A 21,578-nucleotide genomic window follows, 5' to 3' on the forward strand; every position below is an offset into this window, starting at 1 on the left:
ATGCTTGAATCATTCCCCGTTGTCGAGATGGGAGCCCCCGGTACATTTAACCAAGCAGTGTTACCATAGATTTAAACCTAAGGGCCCTTACGCCTCTTTTAAGAAAAAGGACTAAACTTCAGAACCCACCAATCAGGAGACACCACCCCCTAGAACCCTCCTGAGAGAAGCTCCAGTACCTCAGGTTTTCTACTGCATGTCGTGCTAGGGAGTCTCCTCAGAGCTCTGCTCTTTCTTCATATCTTTTGGATTTGCCTCAAGTTGATATTCTTCTTTTAAACTTGTTCGGACTGATTGTGGGTGAGGCCTACAAGCATGTCTGACAAGGAAAGGAAAAGTCTGTTCAGATCCTGCAAGACCTGTGGGGGAAAAAAATATTACACTCTGAAGACCCTCATCAGAACTGCATATACTGCCTTTACCCACACCACTCGGCGAAGGACTGCAAGGTATGTCATACCTTCTCTTCTAAGACCCTGAAGGATAGAGAGGGCAGATTATTAATATGGCTGCAGAAACTAAAATCTAGAAACAACCCAGTCTCTGATTCAGACAGCGATGACTCCTCAACATCGTCCAGAAAGTCATCTAAGAGAGCTAGATCTCATTCAAGATCCTTATCAGAGCATCCAAGAAAGGCCCACAAAAAGACCACCTCAGGGTCTTATAAAGGCCGCAGCCCTTCCACTTTGCCTCATAAATTCTCCACAAAAGGGGAAAGAGGTCTTGCCAACAGCTCTGAAAGGCATATAAAATCATCTTCTGTGCATGTTTTGACTGGTCACCCCCATCCAGATTAAGTGGTCGCTCAAGCGCCACAGAGAAGATCCAAGAATCCCTCTCCTCCAATTTCCGCACCTCCGGACAAAGAGGGTAGACGGTTGGATAACATCGGGAAGAGGTTTTCGTCAATGTCTAGCATCATAAGAGTGGCTAACTCCCTGGTAGTGTTAGCTAGATATGACAGGCAATTATAGGCAGACATCGCCTGCATTTTGATCAGTTGCCGGAGGATGTTAAGTCAGAAGCAAAAAAGACATTGCATGAGGGAGAGCGTTCTTCAGCTGAAATGATAGATTGTGCTATGGACATAGTCACCACTGCGTTTCGTCAGCTCTCAGGTTCGGCTGTCCTTCGGAGGCAAGGCTGGTTAAAGGCCACATCGTTCCGTCTTGAAGTCCAGAATAAAATACTAGATCTTCCTTTTGATGGCCAGGCATTGTTTAGTAAGCATATTGACGAGACACTGCAGTCAATTAAGTCCGACACAGATACATCAAAATCTTTGGGAACTCTCCAGTTTCTAAAGCCTTCCTTTCGAACCACAAGAAGGTGTGGAATGCCTTTGTATAGGGGAGGCTACCATCAATACAGATACCGGATGTATCCTTCCTCCTCTCAGCAGTTTTGTCAATACTTCACCAAAAAGCAGCTGCCACAAGCGTCCTACACAGGTCTGGCTCCAGGGGTCGCTCAGCTCGTCCTGCTAAAGACTCCGCTCGCAGAGCATGATGCACCCAAGGCTCTGGCTGCCCCCAACCATCCTCACCCGGTTCTAGGTGGATAACATCGGACAAATGGTTCTTAGAGCTCATGAAGTGTGGACCTACACTAGAGTTTGTCCAAAAACCTCTTCCCAATCCTCCTCGCAGAACTTCACCGAAGTATCCAGAACAACTCAAGAGAGAGATCAACAAAATGCTCCCCTAGGGTGCAATAGAAAGAGTACCTCCATCACAGCGAGGAAGAGGTTTTTACTCCAGATTCTTTCTCATTCACAAAAAGTGGAAGGACTGGAGGTCGATCCTCGATCTCAGAGAATTAAACACCTACTTGAGAAAACAATCCTTTCGCATGATAAGCCTTCAGGATGTCCTTCTGCGATTGAACCAGGGAGATTTTATGTCTACACTAGACCTAAAGGATGCCTATTTCCACATCCCCATTCACCCAGCCTATAGACAATACCTGAGATTCATGTTAGCCGGAAGCCATTTTCACTTTCGAGTCCTTCCATTTGGCCTAAAGTCAGCTCCTAGGATATTCCCGAAGTGCCTAGCTCCTATTGCAGCCTTTCTCAGGAGAAGAAAACATCAAGTATTCCCATACCTAGACTATTGGCTGAGAAAAGCGAACACCTATATAGGAGCACGGAGGTCAACAAAAAAGTGCGTTTCCTTGCTCAGCAGCCTAGGCCTGACTCTCAGCTGGGAGAAATCAAAGCCCCATCCATCATGCAGGATCACTTTTCTAGGGGGAAAACAGGACACTCAGACCACCATAGCATGCCTGTAGGAAGTTGGCTCTGTATATACTATTTCAAAGTAAGAAATAGTGTGCATAGAGTCCAAGGGTTCCCCTTAGAGGTAAGATAGTGGTAAAAGTAGATCATTCTAATGCTCTATTTTGTGGTAGTGTGGTCGAGCAGTAGGCTTATCAGAGGGTAGTGTTAAGCATTTGTTGTACACACACGGGCAACAAATGAGGAACACACACTCAAAGACTTACTCCAGGCCGATAGGTTTTTATATAGAAACATTTTTTTTTTTAGTTTATTTTAAGAACCACAGGTTCAAGATTTACAAGTAATACTTCAAATAAAAAGGTATTTCACTCAGGTATTCTAGGAACTTTGAATAATCACAGTAGCATGTTCAGTTTTGACAAAAATGGCAATAAGCTATTTTAAAAGTGGACACAGTGCAAAAATCAAAACAGTTTCTGGGGGAGGTAAGTAAATGTTAGGTTCACAGGTAAGTAAAAAACTTACAGGGTTCAAAGTTGGGTCCAAGGTAGCCCACCGTAGGGGGTTCAAGGCAACCCCAAATTTACCACACCAGCAGTTCAGGGCCGGTCAGGTGCAGAGGTCAAATAGGTGCCCAAAACACATAGACTTCAATGGAAACAGGGGTGCCCCGGTTCCAGTCTTCCAGCAGGTACGTACCCACGTCCTCGGAGGGCAGACAAGGGGCGTTTTGTAGGGCACCGGGGGGGGACACAAGTAGGCACAGAAAGTACACCCTCAGCGGCACAAGGGCGGCCGGGTGCAGAGTGCAAACAGGCATCGGGTTTTGTATTGAAAGCAATGGGGAGACCCGGGGGTCTCTTCAGCGATGCAGGCAGGGACGGGTGGGGGCTCCTTGGGGTAGCCACCACATGGGCTAGGCAGAGGGTCGCCTGGGGGTCGCTGCTGCACTGGAGTTAGGTTCCTTCAGGTCCTGGGGGCTGCGGGTGCAGTGTAGGTTCCAGGCATTGGGTCCCTTGTTAGAGGCAGTCGCGGTCAGGGGGAGCCTCTGGATTTCCTCTGCAGGCGTCGTTGTGGGGGCTCAGGGGGGTCGTCTCTGGTTACTCACGGGCTCGCAGTCGCTAGGGAGTCCTCCCAGAGGTGTTTGTTTTCCGCAAGTCAAGCCGGGGGCGTCAGGTGCAGAGTGGAAAGTCTCTCAGGCTTCCGGCAGGAAACGTTAAGTCAATAAAGTTGCTTCTTTGTTGCAGAAAGTTGCAGTTTGTTGAACAGGGCCGCTGTTCTCTGGAGCTTCTTGGTCCTTTGGATGCAGGGCAGTCCTCTGAGGCTTCAAAGGTCGCTGGTCCCTGTTGGATGCGTCGCTGTTGCAGTTTTCGTCGAAGTAGGGAGACAGGCCGGTGGGACTGGGGCCAAATCAGTTGTCGTCTCCGTCTTCACTGCAGGGCTTCAGGTCAGCAGTCCTCCTTCTTCTTTAGGTTGCAGGAATCTAGTTTCCTAGGTTCTAGGGCCCCTAAATACTGAATTTAGGGGTGTGTTTAGGTCTGGGAGGGCAGTAGCCAATGGAGTAAAAATGCTCTCGTAGGGGGCGCATTTTGAGTCTGCAGAGAGAAACTAGATGTATGCATGAGGATATCATGCCCAATAAGGACTTGAAGAGGCGTAATGAAATGTAGTCTTTTCTTTGAATCGATCTTGCTAGAGATATTAGTTCTGCTGTCTTTCCGCAGTGGGACATTGTAAGGAAATGCCTCCTTGGCATGGTTACCCCCTGACTTTTTGCCTTTTGTTAATGCCAGTTATGATTGAAAGTGTGCTGGGACCCTGCTAACCACGCCCCAGCACCAGTGTTCTTTCCCTAAACTGTACCTTTGTTTCCACAATTGGCACAGCCCTAGCACTCAGATGAGTCCCTTGTAACTGGTACCCCTGGTACCATGGGCCCTGATGCCAGGGAAGGTCTTTAAGGGCTGCAGCATGTCTTATGCCTCCCTGGGGAACCTCACTCAGCACATGCACACTGCTTCACAGCTTGTGTGTACTGGTGGGGAGAAAATGACTAAGTCGACATGGCACTCCCCTCAGAGTGCCATGCCAACCTCACACTGCCTGTGGCATAGGTAAGTCACCCCTCTAGCAGGCCTTACAGCCCTAAGGCAGGGTGCACCATACCACAGGTGAGGGCATATGTGCATGAGCACTATGCCCCTACAGTGTCTAAGAAAAATCTTAGACGTAAGTGCAGGGTAGCCATAAGAGTATATGGTCTGGGAGTTTGTCAAATACGAACTGCACAGTTCCATAATGGGTACACTGAAATCTGGGAAGTTTGGTATCAGACTTCTCAGCACAACAAATGCACACTGATGCCAGTGTGGAATTTATTGTAAAATACACCCAGAGGGCATCTTAGAGATGCCCCCTGAATACCAGTCCGACTCCTAGTGCTAGGCTGACCAGTTTCTGCCAGCCTGCCACAACCAGACGAGTTTCTGGCTACATGGGGAGAGCGCCTTTGTCACTCTGTGGCCAGGAACAAAGCCTTACTGGGTGGAGTGGGTGGAGGTGCTTCTCACCTCCCCCTGCAGGAACTGTAACACCTGGTGGTGAGCCTCAAAGGCTCATGCCTTTTGTTACAGCACCCCAGGGCATCCCAGCTACTGGAGATGCCCGCCCCTCCGGCCACTGCCCCTACTTTTGGCGGCAAGGCTGGAGGAGATAATGAGAAAAACAAGGAGGAGTCACCCACCAGTCAGGACAGCCCCTAAGGTGTCCGGAGCTGAGGTAACCCCGGCCTTTAGAAATCCTCCATCTTGATATTGGAGGATTCCCCCAATAGGATTAGGGATGTGCCCCTCCCCTCAGGAGGAGGAGGCACAAAGAGGGTGTAGCCACCCTCCAGGACACTAGTCTTTGGCTACTGCCTACCTGACCTAAACACACCCCTAAATTCAGTATTTAGGGGCACCCCAGAACCCAGGAAATCAGATTCCTGCAACCTGAAACAAGAAGAAGGACTTCTGACCCGAAAGCCCTGCAGAGATGACGGAGACAACAACTGCTTTGGCCCTAGCCCTACCGGCCTGTCTCCTGACTCAAAGAAAACTGCACAGCGATGCATCCGACTGGGACCAGTGACCTCTGATGCCTCAGAGTACTGCCCTGAAATCCGAAGGACCAAGAAACTCCAGAGAACAGCGGCACTGTTCACCCACAGCAACATCTTTGCAACCAAGAAGCAACTTTTAAAGAACTCACTCTTCCCGCCGGAAGCGTGAGACTTCACCCTCTGCACCCGACGCCCCTGTGTTGCTGGTGCGGTAACTTTGGGGTTGCCTTGAACCCCCAACGGTGGGCTGCCTATGCCCAGGAACTTGAACTTCTAAGTGCCTTACTTACCTGAAAAACTAACCATTACTTTCCTCCCCAGGAACTGTTGATTTTTGCACTGTGTCCACTTTTAAAATAGCTTATTGCCATTTTTACTAAAACTGTATATGTTACTGCTCGAATTCAAAGTTCCTAACTTACCTGTGTGGAATACCTTGCATTTTATGTATTTACTTCAAATCTTGAACTTGTGGTTCTAAAAATAAAGAAGCTATATTTCATATAAAAACTATTGGCCTGGAGTTCAGTCTTTGAGTATGTGTTCCTCATTTATTGCCTGTGTGTGTACAACAAATGCTTAACACTATTTTCAGATAAGCCTACTGCTCGACCACACTACCACAAAATAGAGCATTGGAATTATCTAATTTTGCCACTATTTTACCTCTAGGGGGAACCCTTGGACTCTGTGCACACTATCTCTTACTTTGAGATAGTATATACAGAGCCAACTTCCTACAATGAGGGAATGCATTTTCCATAGCTTGGGCAGGAATCTTTGCATACGCTTTTCCACCAATCCCCTTGATCCCGAGAGTCCTAACAAAGATGAAGAGAGAACCGTGCACAATGATATTAATAGCCTGGACTGGCCTCGCCAACATTGGTTCGTGGAGCTTCTTCTTCTGTCAGTGAAGCCTCACATCCCACTGAAAATATTTCCACATCTGCTAACAATGAGCAGCGTTCAGATCTTGCATCCGGATCCTCAGTCAATGCGATTATCAGCATTACTCCTGAGCACAGGAAATTTGCACATTTAAACATTCTGCAAGAGTGCAGGGACATTCTATCCAAAGCCAGAGTAGCGAGCACCAATAAGACGTACTCATGTAAGTAGAAAAGGTTTTGTTTGTGGTTACATACGCTCAGACTCTTCACCTTCGTTATGGTCCTAGGTTGATAAAAATTATTTCTGAAAGGGCTTTTCAGAGTGTTGCTGCCATTCAGACCTCCTCCTCCCTCTTGGAATTTAAATATTGCAACTTATGAAGCAGCCTTCCGAGCCAATTCATCTAGCTTCTATGAAATTCCTCTCCTGGAAATTTGCCTCACTTGTTGCCCTAACATCAGCCAGATGAGTCAGTGAAATACAAGCACTTTCCATACAGGAGCCATTTTTACAGATCAAAAAAGACAGATTAATCTTGCGCACTAATCTGCATTTTATCCCAAAGGTCCCTTTGGATTTTCATCTGAATGAGCCCTGAGTTGTCAAGACTTTCTTTTCAGACCCGACAACTCCTGCGGAGAGAACATTGCACTTTTCAGACATTAAAAGGTGTGTTAAATTCTATTTAGACAGGGCTAAATCATTTCGCAGGTCCAATCAACTGTTTGTGGCTTACAGTGCACCCAGACGGGGTCATCCGCTCTCTGAACAGAGCATAGCTAAATGAATCTCTTCAGCAATTCAATTTTGCCATCAGGCAGCGGGCAATCCACTAAATTAGTCTGTGCGCATTCAACGTGGGCAGTTTCTTCTTCGACAGCACTGTTTGCTGGTGTACCGCTGAAAGATATTTGTAGAGCAGCAACGTGGAGATCTGCCATACATTTACCAGACATTACTGCTTGGAAGCACTATCTCAAGGAGAGGTAGCGGTGGGTCAAGCAGTCCTCAGGAACCTTTTCCACTGAAGGTGAGCCACTTCTCTCATCCCACCATCCTGACGTCGGGTATGCACGTTGTTTATGACTAGTCGTCTCAAATTCATGCTAAATGCTTATAGTGATGTGACTGTAATGTTTTTTTTTTTTTTAAAGAGAGAATTTAATTTTGATATATTGGTGTAGATTAAAATGCTTTCAATATATGTTTTGAATAGAGTACAGGAGTGTTACATTGTGCATATGCACTGCTTGCTACTCTGATTCAAGCATGCAAATCTATGAAAGTTCCAATAGTGGAGTAAGAAAATTTGTTTCTTACCTGTAACTTTAGGTTCGATGGCATCTGTCGCTGAGATTCACATGGTATGCATGAGCTCGCCATCTGGTGTTGGGTCGGAGTGTTACAAGTTGTTTTTCTTCGAAGAAGTGTTTTCGAGTCACGGGACCGAGTGACTCCACCTTCTGTGCTCATTGCGCATGGGCGTCGACTCCATCTTCGATTGTTTTCTTTCCGCCATCGGGTTCGGACGTGTTCCTGTCGCTCCGAGTTTCGGAACGGAAAGTTAGCTGAAGACGGAAGATTTTCGACGGTATCGTTGCGATCCGGTTAGAGATAGACACATACGACGACGCGTTCAACATCGAAGCGCCTCGGTGCCCTTCGGGGTAGATTTCGGCACCCCGTCGGGGCCTAGTCGGCCCGACCGCGTGGAGGACAACGCCGATGGATCGGACCCCGTTTCGATTCTGCCCCGAATGCCACAACAAATATCCTTATACGGACCTACACTCGGTCTGTAATCTGTGCCTGTCACCCGAGCACAGCGAAGAATCCTGTGAGGCCTGTCGGGCGTTCCGGTCCCGAAAAACTCTGCGCGACCGTCGAGCGAGAAGACTCCAGATGGCGTCCACGCCAAAAGAGCGTCCACAGTTCGAGACAGAAGAGGAACAGGAGGAATCCTTTTCCATCCAGGATTCAGACTCCGACGAGCTACACTCTACAAGAACTGTGAGTAAGACGTCGAGATCAAACCTTAAAAAAGGAAAGAAGGCCCAGGGGACGCCACTGCCAACCGGCCATGGCTCCACCCAAATTCTCGGTGACCAACAATCGGCACCGAAAAAGGCCCATTCAGTGTCGAGATCGTCCGACTTCGGTCGAGACACCGGCACGCAGCCTCCTCGGGACCGAGAGAGTGCTAAACAGAAGCATCGACACCGAGAGTTCGGTGTCGACACCGATCGACGCCGAGACAGTGGCGCCGAAGACCATAGAGGCCAAGAATTTTCGGCACAGAAAAAGAGGAAGGTTACCTCGGAGCCGAAAAAACAATCGACAGGGCTTTCGGAGCCGAAAAAAGCGACATCAGACCCTGTTTCTGGCTCCTATACCGAAGAGCATTCTATGTCTTCTCAAATGAAGAAACATAGATTTGAACAAGAACTGCAATCCACTGACGTGGATCACACGCAAAAGCGTATCTTTATTCAGCAGGGGACTGGGAAGATCAGTACCCTCCCACCTGTCAAACGAAAGAGAACGCTTCAGTTTACTCCTCAGCAACAAACAACACAAAAGGTAACACCTCCTCCCTCGCCTCCACCTGTAACTCCGGCTTCGCCAACTTACACCCCGTCACATTCGCCAGCTCACACCGCCATGAGCCACGACGACCAAGATCAGGATGCGTGGGACTTGTACGACGCACCAGTGTCTGATAACAGCCCAGACACATACCCAACTAGGCCATCACCACCGGAAGACAGCACAGCCTACTCGCAAGTGGTGGCTAGAGCAGCTCTATTCCATAATGTGGAACTACACTCGGAACAAGTAGAGGATGATTTTTTATTTAACACCCTCTCCTCAACCCACAGCTCCTACCAAAGCCTGCCGATGCTCCCAGGCATGCTACGCCATGCAAAGGACATTTTCAAGGAGCCAGTTAAAAGTAGGGCAGTGACGCCTAGGGTGGACAAAAAGTATAAGGCGCCTCCTACGGACCCTGTCTTCATCACCTCTCAGCTGCCACCAGACTCTGTGGTGGTAGGGGCTGCCAGAAAACGGGCAAACTCACACACTTCTGGGGATGCACCTCCCCCAGATAAAGAAAGTAGGAAGTTCGATGCAGCCGGGAAGAGGGTTGCTGTCCAAGCAGCAAACCAGTGGCGCATCGCAAATTCACAAGCGCTGCTAGCGCGATACGACAGAGCCCACTGGGATGAGATGCAGCATCTCATTGAACATCTCCCAAAAGATCTGCAAAAAAGAGCAAAACAGGTTGTTGAGGAGGGTCAAAACATTTCCAACAATCAAATACGCTCCTCCATGGATGCAGCAGACACGGCCGCAAGAACCTTTAATACGTCGGTTACCATCCGTAGGCACGCATGGCTCAGAACGTCTGGATTCAAGCCAGAAATTCAACAGGCAGTGCTTAACATGCCAGTAAACGAGAAACTTCTGTTCGGTCCGGAGGTCGACACAGCTATAGAAAAGCTCAAGAAGGACACTGACACTGCCAAGGCCATGGGCGCACTCTACTCCCCGCAGAGCAGAGGATCTTATAACACCTTCCGCAAAACACCTTTTAGAGGAGGGTTTCGGGGTCAGGCCACACAAGCTAGCACCTCACAGTCCGCACCGCCCACCTACCAGGGACAGTACAGGGGAGGTTTTCGGGGCCAGTATAGAGGGGGGCAATTCCCTAGGAATAGGGGAAGATTTCAAAGCCCCAAAACCACTACCAACAAGCAGTGACTCACATGTCACACACCCCTCCCACACAACACCAGTGGGGGGGAGGATACGTCAATATTACGAAGCATGGGACAAAATAACTACAGACACATGGGTCCTAGCAATTATCCAGCATGGTTATTGCATAGAATTCCTGCAATTCCCTCCAGACATACCACCAAAATCACAAAATTTAACAAAATACCATTCACAGCTTCTAGAGATAGAAGTTCAAGCACTACTGCAAAAAAATGCAATAGAATTAGTACCAAGCACACAAATAAACACAGGAGTTTATTCACTGTACTTCTTGATACCAAAAAAGGACGAAACACTGAGACCAATTCTAGACCTCAGAGTAGTAAACACATTCATCAAATCAGACCACTTTCACATGGTCACACTACAAGAAGTGTTACCATTGCTCAAAAAACACGACTACATGACAACCCTAGACCTCAAGGACGCATATTTCCATATACCAATACATCAATCACACAGGAAATATCTAAGGTTTGTATTCAAAGGAATACATTACCAATTCAAAGTATTGCCTTTTGGTTTAACAACCGCTCCAAGAGTATTCACAAAATGCCTAGCAGTAGTCGCTGCACACATCAGAAGGCAGCAAATACATGTGTTCCCGTATCTAGACGACTGGCTAATCAAAACCAGTTCGCTCACACAATGCTCAAACCACACAAATCAAGTCATACAAACCCTCTACAAACTAGGGTTCACCGTCAACTTTGCAAAATCAAACATTCTGCCAAGCAAAGTACAGCAATATCTAGGAGCCATAATAGACACGACAAAAGGAGTAGCAACGCCAACTCCACAAAGGATCCACAATTTCAACAGGGTCATTCAACACATGTCTCCAAACCAAACAATATAAGCAAGAACAATACTACAGCTCCTAGGCATGATGTCCTCATGCATAGCCATTGTCCCAAACGCAAGACTGCACATGAGGCCCTTACAACAGTGCCTAGCCTCACAGTGGTCTCAAGCACAGGGTCACCTTCTAGATCTGGTGTTGCTAGACCGCCAAACTTACCTCTCGCTTCTATGGTGGAACAGTATAAATTTAAACATAGGGCGGCCTTTCCAAGACCCAGTGCCAGAGTACGTAATAACAACAGATGCTTCCATGACAGGGTGGGGAGCACATCTCAATCAACACAACATAAGAGGACAATGGAACATACATCAAACAAAACTGCATATAAATCATCTAGAATTATTAGCAGTTTTTCAAGCACTAAAAGCTTTCCAACCAATCATAACCCACAAATACATCCTTGTCAAAACAGACAACATGACAACGATGTATTATCTAAACAAACAAGGAGGAACACATTCAACGCAGTTAAGCTTGTTAGCTCAAAAAATATGGAAGTGGGCAATCCACCATCAGATTGGTCTAATAGCACAGTTTATTCCGGGGATCCAGAATCAGCTGGCAGACAATCTCTCTCGAGATCACCAGCAAGTCCACGAATGGGAAATCCACCCACAGATTCTGTACACCTACTTCACACTCTGGGGAACACCACAAATAGACTTATTTGCAACAAAAGAGAACGCAAAATGCCAAAACTTCGCGTCCAGATACCCACACAAGCAATCCCAAGGCAATGCCCTATGGATGAACTGGTCAGGAATATTTGCTTACGCTTTTCCTCCTCTCCCTCTCCTTCCTTACCTAGTAAACAAATTGAGTCAAAACAAACTCAAACTCATTTTAATAGCACCAACTTGGGCAAGACAACCCTGGTACACAACACTGCTAGATCTGTCTGTAGTACCACACATCAAACTGCCCAACAAACCAGATCTGTTAACGCAACACAACCAACAGATCAGACACCCGGACCCAGCATCGCTGAATCTAGCAATCTGGCTCCTGAAATCCTAGAATTCGGACACTTACAACTTAGCCAAGAGTGTATGGAAGTCATAAAGCAGGCCAGAAGGCCATCCACTAGACACTGCTACGCAAGTAAGTGGAAAAGATTTGTTTGGTACTGCCATCATAATCAGATACAACCGCTAGATGCAACTCCAAAACATATAGTAAATTACTTGCTCCATTTACAAAAAGCAAAGCTAGCCTTCTCTTCTATTAAAATACACCTTGCAGCAATATCTGCATACCTGCAAACTACCTATTCAACTTCCTTGTATAGGATACCAGTTATCAAAGCATTTATAGAAGGGCTTAAAAGAATTATACCACCAAGAACACCACCTGTTCCTTCATGGAACCTAAACGTGGTTCTAACAAGACTCATGGGCCCACCTTTCGAACCCATGCACTCTTGCGGAATACAATTCCTAACCTGGAAAGTTGCCTTTCTCATCGCCATTACATCTCTAAGAAGAGTAAGTGAAATTCAAGCGTTCACAACACAAGAGCCTTTTATACAAATACATAAAAATAAGGTCGTCCTACGACCTAATCCAAAATTTTTACCAAAAGTTATTTCACCATTCCATCTAAATCAAACGGTAGAACTACCAGTATTTTTCCCACAGCCAGATTCTGTGGCTGAAAGAGCACTACATACATTAGATGTCAAAAGAGCATTAATGTACTACATTGACAGAACAAAGAACATCAGAAAAACTAAACAGCTATTTATTGCATTCCAAAAAACCTCATGCAGGTAACCCAATATCAAAACAAGGTATAGCCAGATGGATAGTTAAATGCATCCAAATCTGCTACCTTAAAGCAAAAAGACAACTGCCCATTACTCCCAGGGCACATTCAACAAGGAAAAAAGGTGCTTCAATGGCCTTTTTAGGAAACATCCCAATGCAGGAAATATGTAAGGCAGCCACTTGGTCTACGCCTCACACATTCACCAAACACTACTGTATAGATGTGCTATCCGCACAACAAGCTACAGTAGGTCAAGCTGTATTAAGAACTCTATTTCAGACAACTTCTACTCCTACAGGCTAAACCACCGCTTATGGGGAACTAACTGCTTACTAGTCTATGCATACCATGTGTATCTACAGCGACAGATGCCATCGAACTGAAAATGTCACTTACCCAGTGTACATCTGTTCGTGGCATCAGTCGCTGAGATTCACATGGACCCACCCACCTCCCCGGAAGCCTGTAGCAGTTCAGAAGTTACCTTCAATTTTGTACATTTGTATATATTACTTAATCCTTTAATAGGTACATACTTACATTTTTCATTGCGCGGGCACTATTACTATAGTACAACTCCTACCTCACCCTCTGCGGGGAAAACAATCGAAGATGGAGTCGACGCCCATGCGCAATGAGCACAGAAGGTGGAGTCACTCGGTCCCGTGACTCGAAAACACTTCTTCGAAGAAAAACAACTTGTAACACTCCGACCCAACACCAGATGGCGAGCTCATGCATACCATGTGAATCTCAGCGACTGATGCCACGAACAGATGTACACTGGGTAAGTGACATTTTCATTCTCCAGTATTGGAATCTTTCATAGATTAACATGCGACCCGCCCGCCTCCTGGAGAAGCTCACATTCACCTCTCTTTTTCTTTGTCATGTTGTACGCACTTGAAAATCTGAGGTACTAGAGCTTCTCTCAGGAGGGTTTTAGAGGGTGGTGTCTCCTGATTGGTGGATTCTGAAGTTTGGTCTTTTTTCTTAAAATGACTCTGATAGAGTGTTAAATTAAGAGGCCTAAGGGCCCTTAGTTTTAAATCTATGGTAACACTGCTTGGTTACATGTACCGGGGCCTCCCACCTCGATGACGGGGAATGATTCAAGTGTGGGAATCTATGAAAGATACAAATACTGGAGAACTAAAGTTACAGGGAAGTAACTGTGTATGTGTATTTGAGGATGAACAACTCTTCTGCCATTGGGGTGGGCAGTTTATACTGTTAATGCCGTGAAGGCAAGAGGAGGAAAGTAGGTGTAGGTCTTTTGATTGATGCCTCTGTTAATGCAGTATCAGCAGACCTCACATTTGGGGACGAGTGCCAAAGGGAACAATGGGTGTTTCATGTTGGTGGATTTATGTTTTGTTAGTCTCAGTCGAGGGGCGCAGAATCTTATGCTGTACTACTGTGAGGTGCATTTATGATCGAGGCGTGTACTAGTGGGGCAGAGTTTGTGGTGCTTCGTTTACTGTTCTCAGGATTCCAGGTACTTTATGTATGTTTATGGGTGTGTTTTGAAGTGGGAGTTGCCTATCCCTTGACATGATGGTGAGGTGGTTGGTATAGAATGATAGGGTGCTTTTTTATCATTTCGGGCTGTGCCACTTTGGCTGTATTCATTTGAACTGGCACCAGTTCCACTTTAGCTTTGTTCTATATAGATGCAACCTTCATTCTAATCACAAAAGGCAAACTGACCTAATAGCATAAATGCTTAGACAAGCACCACTGAAATCCAGATCTGCGCATGGCACAGCCTGCCGCTGTGGGTTAAAGTAACTTTTATTTTGTGTTTTCTCCACTCCTTTTCATCTTCACCTAATACAGGATCTGGACACCCAAACCGCATCCAAGCTGGAGATCAAGGGAGGAAGGATGCAAGTTCCAAAGTCAAACGCAATCCCTCTATTAAGATCAGCAAAGCTACCACAGTTTCGGAGAAGTGGAATGCTTCAGTCCATAGAGAGATCACAAACTCCAATGAACTCAAACACCTGGATGAGTTTCTTTTCAATAAGGTAATAGAAGTTGGGTGAGAGAATAATGTGTATTTCCCTTTCTTTCTGTGCATTCAGTCAATGTTCCCCAGATTTCAAAATGAACAGATTTTGATACAAAAATGTTAATGTAGCAGGCGTCTTGTAGATTAACATGCTGTACATCATTCCTCTATGTAGAAATGGGTCCACAATTGTATCTAATTTCTTGAACTTTGAACGTTGTGAAGAAGGGCCCTAACCCTCCTGATTACTCCGTACTGAGACAGACGAATATGGTACTCGAAGCTGTTGAGCCTCAATATTTGCCCTCCAATCCATCTAACTTTTTAGCAGGAAATCCTGTCTCAACTGCAGTGCAAAGTCCTAAACCAGAGTCTCCACAAGCTACACCTCCATGTGCGGAAATTGAACGGCAGCACCTGAGCAGTTTTGAGTTAACTCCTGAAGTTGTGTATGTTATTATTGGTGCTTGAGTGAAGTTTGTGACCTTGTGGAGAGTTTGTCAAGTTGGTTGTATAGAGGCCATGTTATCTAACGTTCAGTTGTTTGTGTTATTTCTCTTCCAGGGGATCCTCATCAATAGTCATAAACATTGAATATTCCCACCCACGTGCAGGGACCCCTGAGCATATGTAAACACACATGTATATGTACTAAAAGTATATGAAAAGTAATATTCTAGTAGAGAATTTTAATACAAATATATACAAGTGCAAGCAATTATGCAGTGTTATGTTGAGAAACAGGCTAAAAATGCTTTATTTATTGTGACTTTTTTTTAAATTAATTAAACTCTTCAATTAAAGGTAAGACCTTTCAGCAATCAAAGAAGAGAGCATAGAAAGTATAAACAATTCACTGTAAAAGAAAAAACTGCATTGAAAATAAAGGAGCATTATTAGCAAATGCGCTGCATGCAGGTTAACACAACAGAATCAAAATACTGGCACCATGCCTTTAAGACCCTGAGCACCTCCAGTATCCCACCATGCCTCAGAGGTGAGAATGAGGTGACAGTTGGTTCACAGTTAGGTCAGTTCTTTTTTTTCTGGCTCCTTCTGTTAGGATCCTGGAGCATTGAGCTCTCATTTTTCTGAGTTTTTCACCAGAAAAACCTAAAAACACATTTTCTTTAATTTGCTCGACGTCTTCTCTCATTTACTGAGTAAAGTAAGATTTGTCTCTGAGGAAAATGCCTTCCCGTTTTGTGAAATGCCCTGCTTGTGGCAGAAAGAAGGCCCAGAATGACCCATACTCAGCCTGCATAGTGTATTTGCCACAAAGCCACTGTCCTGAGCCCTGCAAACACTGCCAGAGCCTGTCAAAAAGAACTTTGAAAGACAGAGGAAGAATTTGTCTCCACAGCTTACATGAATGAGAGAAAACATAATCTTCATCTCTTCATAAGGTCTCCAGAGAAAAAGTTTCCTCTGACAAGTGGCGAGCAAGATCCACCTCAGCAGGTAGGAAGATTCCTGTTTGTTTGCCGTCAATGTCATCACTCCCCTCATCGCATCAACGTCGTCAACCGACGTCAAGGAGTACACCTCCGTCAAGGGCGACACAGGCGACGTCAAGGGACATGGCATCAAAGAAACAACTACCTCCGAGGGATAGATCTCCGGCGGCCACCAACCGCTCGATGTTGAGCAAGCACAGGTGTGCTGAGACTCAGTCAAGGGCACGCCCAGACCCTTCGTCGATGAAACACTCAACGTCGAAGACGACCTCTAGAACAAGGTTGAGGTCTCTGTTGACTGCGACATGGTGCAGTTCGACGTCAAGACAATTCCCTGTTGTGCCATCACTCGACATCGAGGCGTTCAACGTCAAGACACACTCCCCCGTTGGGCCATCATTCGGCATCAAGGTTTGAACGGTCTCCGTCAACGACATTACATCGTCATTCGATGTTGAGACACTCCTCACCTTTGCCGGTGACATTGAAAAGAGCTTCTCACCATTCCAGCTTTCCTCAAAGTTGACCAAAGATGGCAACAGGACAAACCTCGCCTTCTGAGACAGTGTTGCTGCCTCATGACCCGGTCATCACTATACCAAGTAGATCAAGTAGATGAGCGTCCTCGAGGGCCTCATCACACCGACAGCTCTCTCCCATAAATCTGTCATCGAGGTGGTTAGAAAGCCTTAACAAGACTCTGGCCCATCAGTCTCCGGACTCACAATACTCTGAATTATATTCCCCCTCTGCAACACCTCCACCAAGCGGGAGACAGACCATCTTCAGAGTGGCCTGATCCACGACGACGGCGCAGTCCTTCTCAGTCGTGCACAAGGAACAGGTTGCCACAGGCATCCAGGCGAAGGTCAAGATCCCAGGCCTCTAGATCCCGTCACCAGAGGTGCAGATCTGCTTCATGGTCCACAGCTTCTACGTCTTCTATTAGAGACTATTCGCCCACACTACCAAATACTCCTCCAGCAAGAGTGTCTCCAGTGGACGACATAAACACTTTTAATGAGGTGTTGGTTAGAGGAGCCCAAAAACTCAATATAGACCTTCCGGAACCTACAGCGCCATAGTCTGTAATTTTCGAAACACTGCACCATCGCTCCTCTTCAAGACAGCTTTTACCGTTAGTTCCTGGTCTTCTACAGCCAGCCATGGATACCTTCCGGACACCAGCAAGCCTGCGTGCTCAAATCCTAAAGAAATCTAAGGCCCCAGACCAGGATCCTTTATTTTTTTTAGAGTTGATCATCCACCGAATTCTGTCATTTTAGCTGCAACCCGAAAGACTCATTCGGTGGCATCCTCATCAACAGTCTCTCCAGATAAAGAGAGCAAGCATCTGGATTGATTGGGTAGAAAGATGTGTGGTACCTCTGCATTCTTTATGAAGGTATCTAGTGACTCTGCACTTTTAGGACAGTACAACCGTTCTTTGTGGGACTCTCTAAACAGGTTCGTAGACAAACTGCCAAGAGAAGACATACCGGATTTCCAAGAAATCCTACAGAAAGGAGGCCTAGTAGCCAATCAAGTGATCAGTGAGACTGCGGATGGTTCAGACCTAGTGGCTCATGGGTATGCACACGGCATATGTGCAAGAAGGTCATCTGGGCTTCGTCTCACGGGTCTAAAGCAGGAGGCTCAACATCGCATTCTGAACCTCCCATTCACTGGAAACTCTTTGTTTGGGACCCACACAGATGACGAGTTGGCCAAAATGAAGTCTGAATTGGACACTCTGAAAGCCGTAGGGCTAGACAAATGCAGAGAATACCGTAGAAGGTATAGGCTATATGATAGGCGTCCATACCAGCAGAGGATTCCAACCCCTCATTGACCCCAAAGGCAACAGCAAAGACAAGGACGACCGTTCTACCAGTCATGAAAGACAGCAAGGGAACGTGGGTCGAGTAGACAAAATCAGTCTACCTCCGAAACATCTGGTAAACAATGAGGATTTGCTTCCCCTGATCTTGTCAACCACTCCAGTGGGGGGAAGTATTACGAACTATGTAAACTAGTGGCACTCCATAACAAAGGACATATGGGTACTAAATATTGTCGAGAATGGGTATTCTCTGCGTTTCAAGTCACCTCCTCCTCCGGTGCAACCAACAAAAACAAATTGTCATCACCAGTCTCCCCTGCCGAAAGAGGTTCTCTTCCTACTGCAAAAACTAGCTATCTATAAAGGTTCCACCTTCGCAGAGAGGAGGAGGCGTGTACTCCCTCTATTTCTTAGTACAAAATAAAGGTCCAGACAGGGTTCCAGGCCTATTTTGGATCTGAGACATCTGAACAAGTACATTCAAAAAAACATTCAGAATGCTGGCCCTTCACCAGATTTTCCCTTAGCTCCATCAAGGAGACTGGATGTGTTCCATAGATCTACAGGATGCATATTTTCACATCCCGGTGACAGCAAAACACCGCAAATTCCTTTGCTTCCTAGTTGCATCCCAACATTACCAATTCAGGGTACTACCCTTCGGGCTAATATCAGCCCCTCGAACATTTTCCAAATGTGTAGCAACAATAGCAGAACACCTGAGAAAGAAAAAGATCTTTATTTACCCGTACCTCGATGATTGGTTACTGAAAGACAGACCAAACCTTGCACCTCTTCAGAATCGTTTTGGACACCTTCAACACCCTGGGTCTACAGGTCAATCTACAAAAGTCCATACTAACTCCAACCCAGAGGCTTCACTACCTAGGAGCGACGCTGGACACAAATCTAGGAAGAGTGCATCCTACGGAAAAGAGACTATTATCAATAGCGCAGAAATGTCACAGCATTCTTCACACTATACGACCCACGTATATGTTTGCTACTTGGTTCCATGGCCTCCTGCATTTTCATTGTTCCGAATGCCAGATTACGCATGAGACCGCTTCAGGAGAACCTGGAAGATCAGTGGAGCCAACTCACAGCCAGATAGGAAGTCAGAATAATCCTCTCACCTGCAGCAAAAACCTCACTACAGTGGTGGACTCACCAACAACATTTGTTGGTAGGGGTTCCTTTTCATCAGAGCACTCCTACTGAGACCTTTGAAACTGATGCATCGCTACTGGGTTGGGGAGCTCACATGGGCTCTCTCCAAGCCCAAGGTCTGTGGTCAGACAAAGAGCAGCAATACCACATCAGTCTGCTGGAACTGAGAGCGGTTCATCTGGCTCTCAAGTCTTTTTACCCATCCATCAAGGGCAACTCCATTTTAGTCCAAACAGACAACATGACCACAATGTACTATTTGAACAAACAGGTATGAACTCTATCTCAAGAGTCACAAGCCACCTGGCATAGGCTACTAGCGAGGAGGCTGTCAGTCACAGCGGTTCACTTTCCGGGGGACCAAAACACAAAAGCGGATTCCCTCAGCCTAAATCTTTCAAACCCCCATGACTGGGTGCTTCACGACAACGTCATAAGAGACATTTTTCCACAATGTATGTATCATCAGTTAGGCCTGTTTGCCGACGAAAACAACAAGGAATGCTGAGACTTCGTGTAGGGAAATGCCTTCCTTGGCATGGTTACCCCTTAACTTTTTGCCTTTTGTTGATGCCAGTTATGATTGAAAGTGTGCTGGGACCCTGCTAACCAGGCCCCATCACCAGTGTTCTTTCCCTAAACTGTACGTTTGTTCCCACAATTGGCACAGCCCTGGCACACAGAGAAGTCCCTTGTAACTGGTAACCCTGGTACCAAGGGGGAAGGTCTCTAAGGGCTGCAGCATGTATTGTGCCACCCTGGGGACCCCTCACTTAGCACATGCCTCACAGCTTGTGTATGCTAGTGGGGAGAAAAGACAAAGTCGACATGACACTCCCCTCAGGGTGCCATGCCCTCAAGCCACTGCCTTTGGCATAGGTAAGTCACCTCTCTAGCAGGCCTTGCAGCCCTAAGGCAGGGTGCACTATACCACAGGTGAGGGCATAGTGCATGAGCACTATGCCCCTACAGTGTCTAAGCCAAACCTTAGACATTGTAAGTGCAGGGTAGCCATAAAGAGTATATGGTCTGGGAGTCTGTCAATTACGAACTCCACAGTTCCATAATGGCTGCACTGAAATCTGAGAAGTTTGGTATCAGACTTCTCAGCACAATAAATGCACACTGATGCCAGTGTGGGATTTATTGCAAAATGCACACAGAGGGCATCTTAGAAATGCCCCTTCATGCCTGTCTGACTCCTAGTGTTAGGTGGACCAGTTCCTGCCACAACAAGACGAGTTTCTGGCCACATGGGGTGAGTGCCACTCTGTGGTCAGGAACAAAGCTTGCACTGAGTGGAGGTGCTTCTCACCTCCCCCTGCAGGAACTGTAACACCTGGGGGGTGAACCTCAAAGGCTCATGTCTGTTGTTACAGCGCCCCAGGGCATCCCAGCTAGTGGAGATGCCTGCCCCTCTGGACACAGTCCCCACTTTTGGCGGCAAGTCCAGAGGAGATAATGAGAAAAACAAGGAGGAGTCACCCACCAGTCAGGACAGCCCCTAAGGTGTCCTGAGCTGAGGTGACTCCTCCCATAAGAAATCCTCCATCTTGGTTTTGGAGGATTCCCCTCACTAGGAATAGGGATTTGCCCCCCTCCCCTCGGGGAGGAGGCACGAAGTGGGTGTAGCCACCCTCCAGGGAAGTAGCCATTGGCAACTGCCCCCAGACCTAAACACACCCCTAAATTCAGTATTTAGGGGCGACCCTAAACCCAGGAAATCAGATTCCTGCAACCTGAAGAAAGAAGGTCTGCTGACCTGAAAGCCCCGCAAAGACACAGAGATGACAACTGACTTGGCCCCAGCCCTACCGTCCTGTCTCCAGACTCAAAGAACCTGCACAGCGATGCATCCAACGGGTCCATCGACGACTGAGGACTGACCTGCACCTAAAGGACCAGGAACTTCCCAAGGACAGTGGCTCTGTCCAGAAACAACAACAAAGTAAGCCACTTTAAAGAGACTCCAACTTACCACCAGAAGCGTGAGACTTCACACTCTGCACCCGACCCCCTGACTCGAGTTGAGGACAACCAACACCGCAAAGAGCACTCCCAGGCACCTCCAACGACTTGGACACCCTGAGTCTACCTCCCTGCACCCCCACATCGACACCTGCTGAGAGGATCCAGAGGCTTCCCCTGACCGCGACTGCCTGGTAACAGAGGAACCCGACGCCTGGACCAAGCACTGCACCCGCTGCCCCAGGACCGAGAGGAACCACATACCGGTGCAGGAAGGACCAGCAGGCGGCCCCCATCCTAGCGCAGTCAGTGGCTGGCCCAAGAAGCCCCCCTGTGCCCTGCCTGCATCGCCAGAGTGACCCCCGGGTCCCTCCATTGATTTCTACAGCAAACCTTACGCCTACTTTGCACACTGCACCGGCTGCCCCTGTGCCGCTGAGTGTGTTTTGTGTGCTTGTTCCCCCCTCTCCCC

General features: G+C 47.0%; 1 protein-coding gene across 8 annotated transcripts in view; it reads left to right on the top strand.

The window, feature by feature from the left end:
* Positions 1–21,578, top strand: part of MYO9B (myosin IXB) — a 337,738-nt gene that overhangs the window by 269,822 nt on the left and 46,338 nt on the right. For all 8 annotated transcript variants that reach the window (XM_069215688.1, XM_069215684.1, XM_069215681.1 and 5 more), the window contains one exon: positions 14,494–14,684. In XM_069215688.1, the coding sequence (XP_069071789.1) occupies positions 14,494–14,684 (191 nt within the window). The remainder of the gene's footprint in view (positions 1–14,493; positions 14,685–21,578) is intronic.

The sequence above is a fragment of the Pleurodeles waltl genome, chromosome 12 (genome assembly GCF_031143425.1).
Source record: "Pleurodeles waltl isolate 20211129_DDA chromosome 12, aPleWal1.hap1.20221129, whole genome shotgun sequence".
Taxonomy (NCBI): Eukaryota; Metazoa; Chordata; class Amphibia; order Caudata; family Salamandridae; genus Pleurodeles; species Pleurodeles waltl.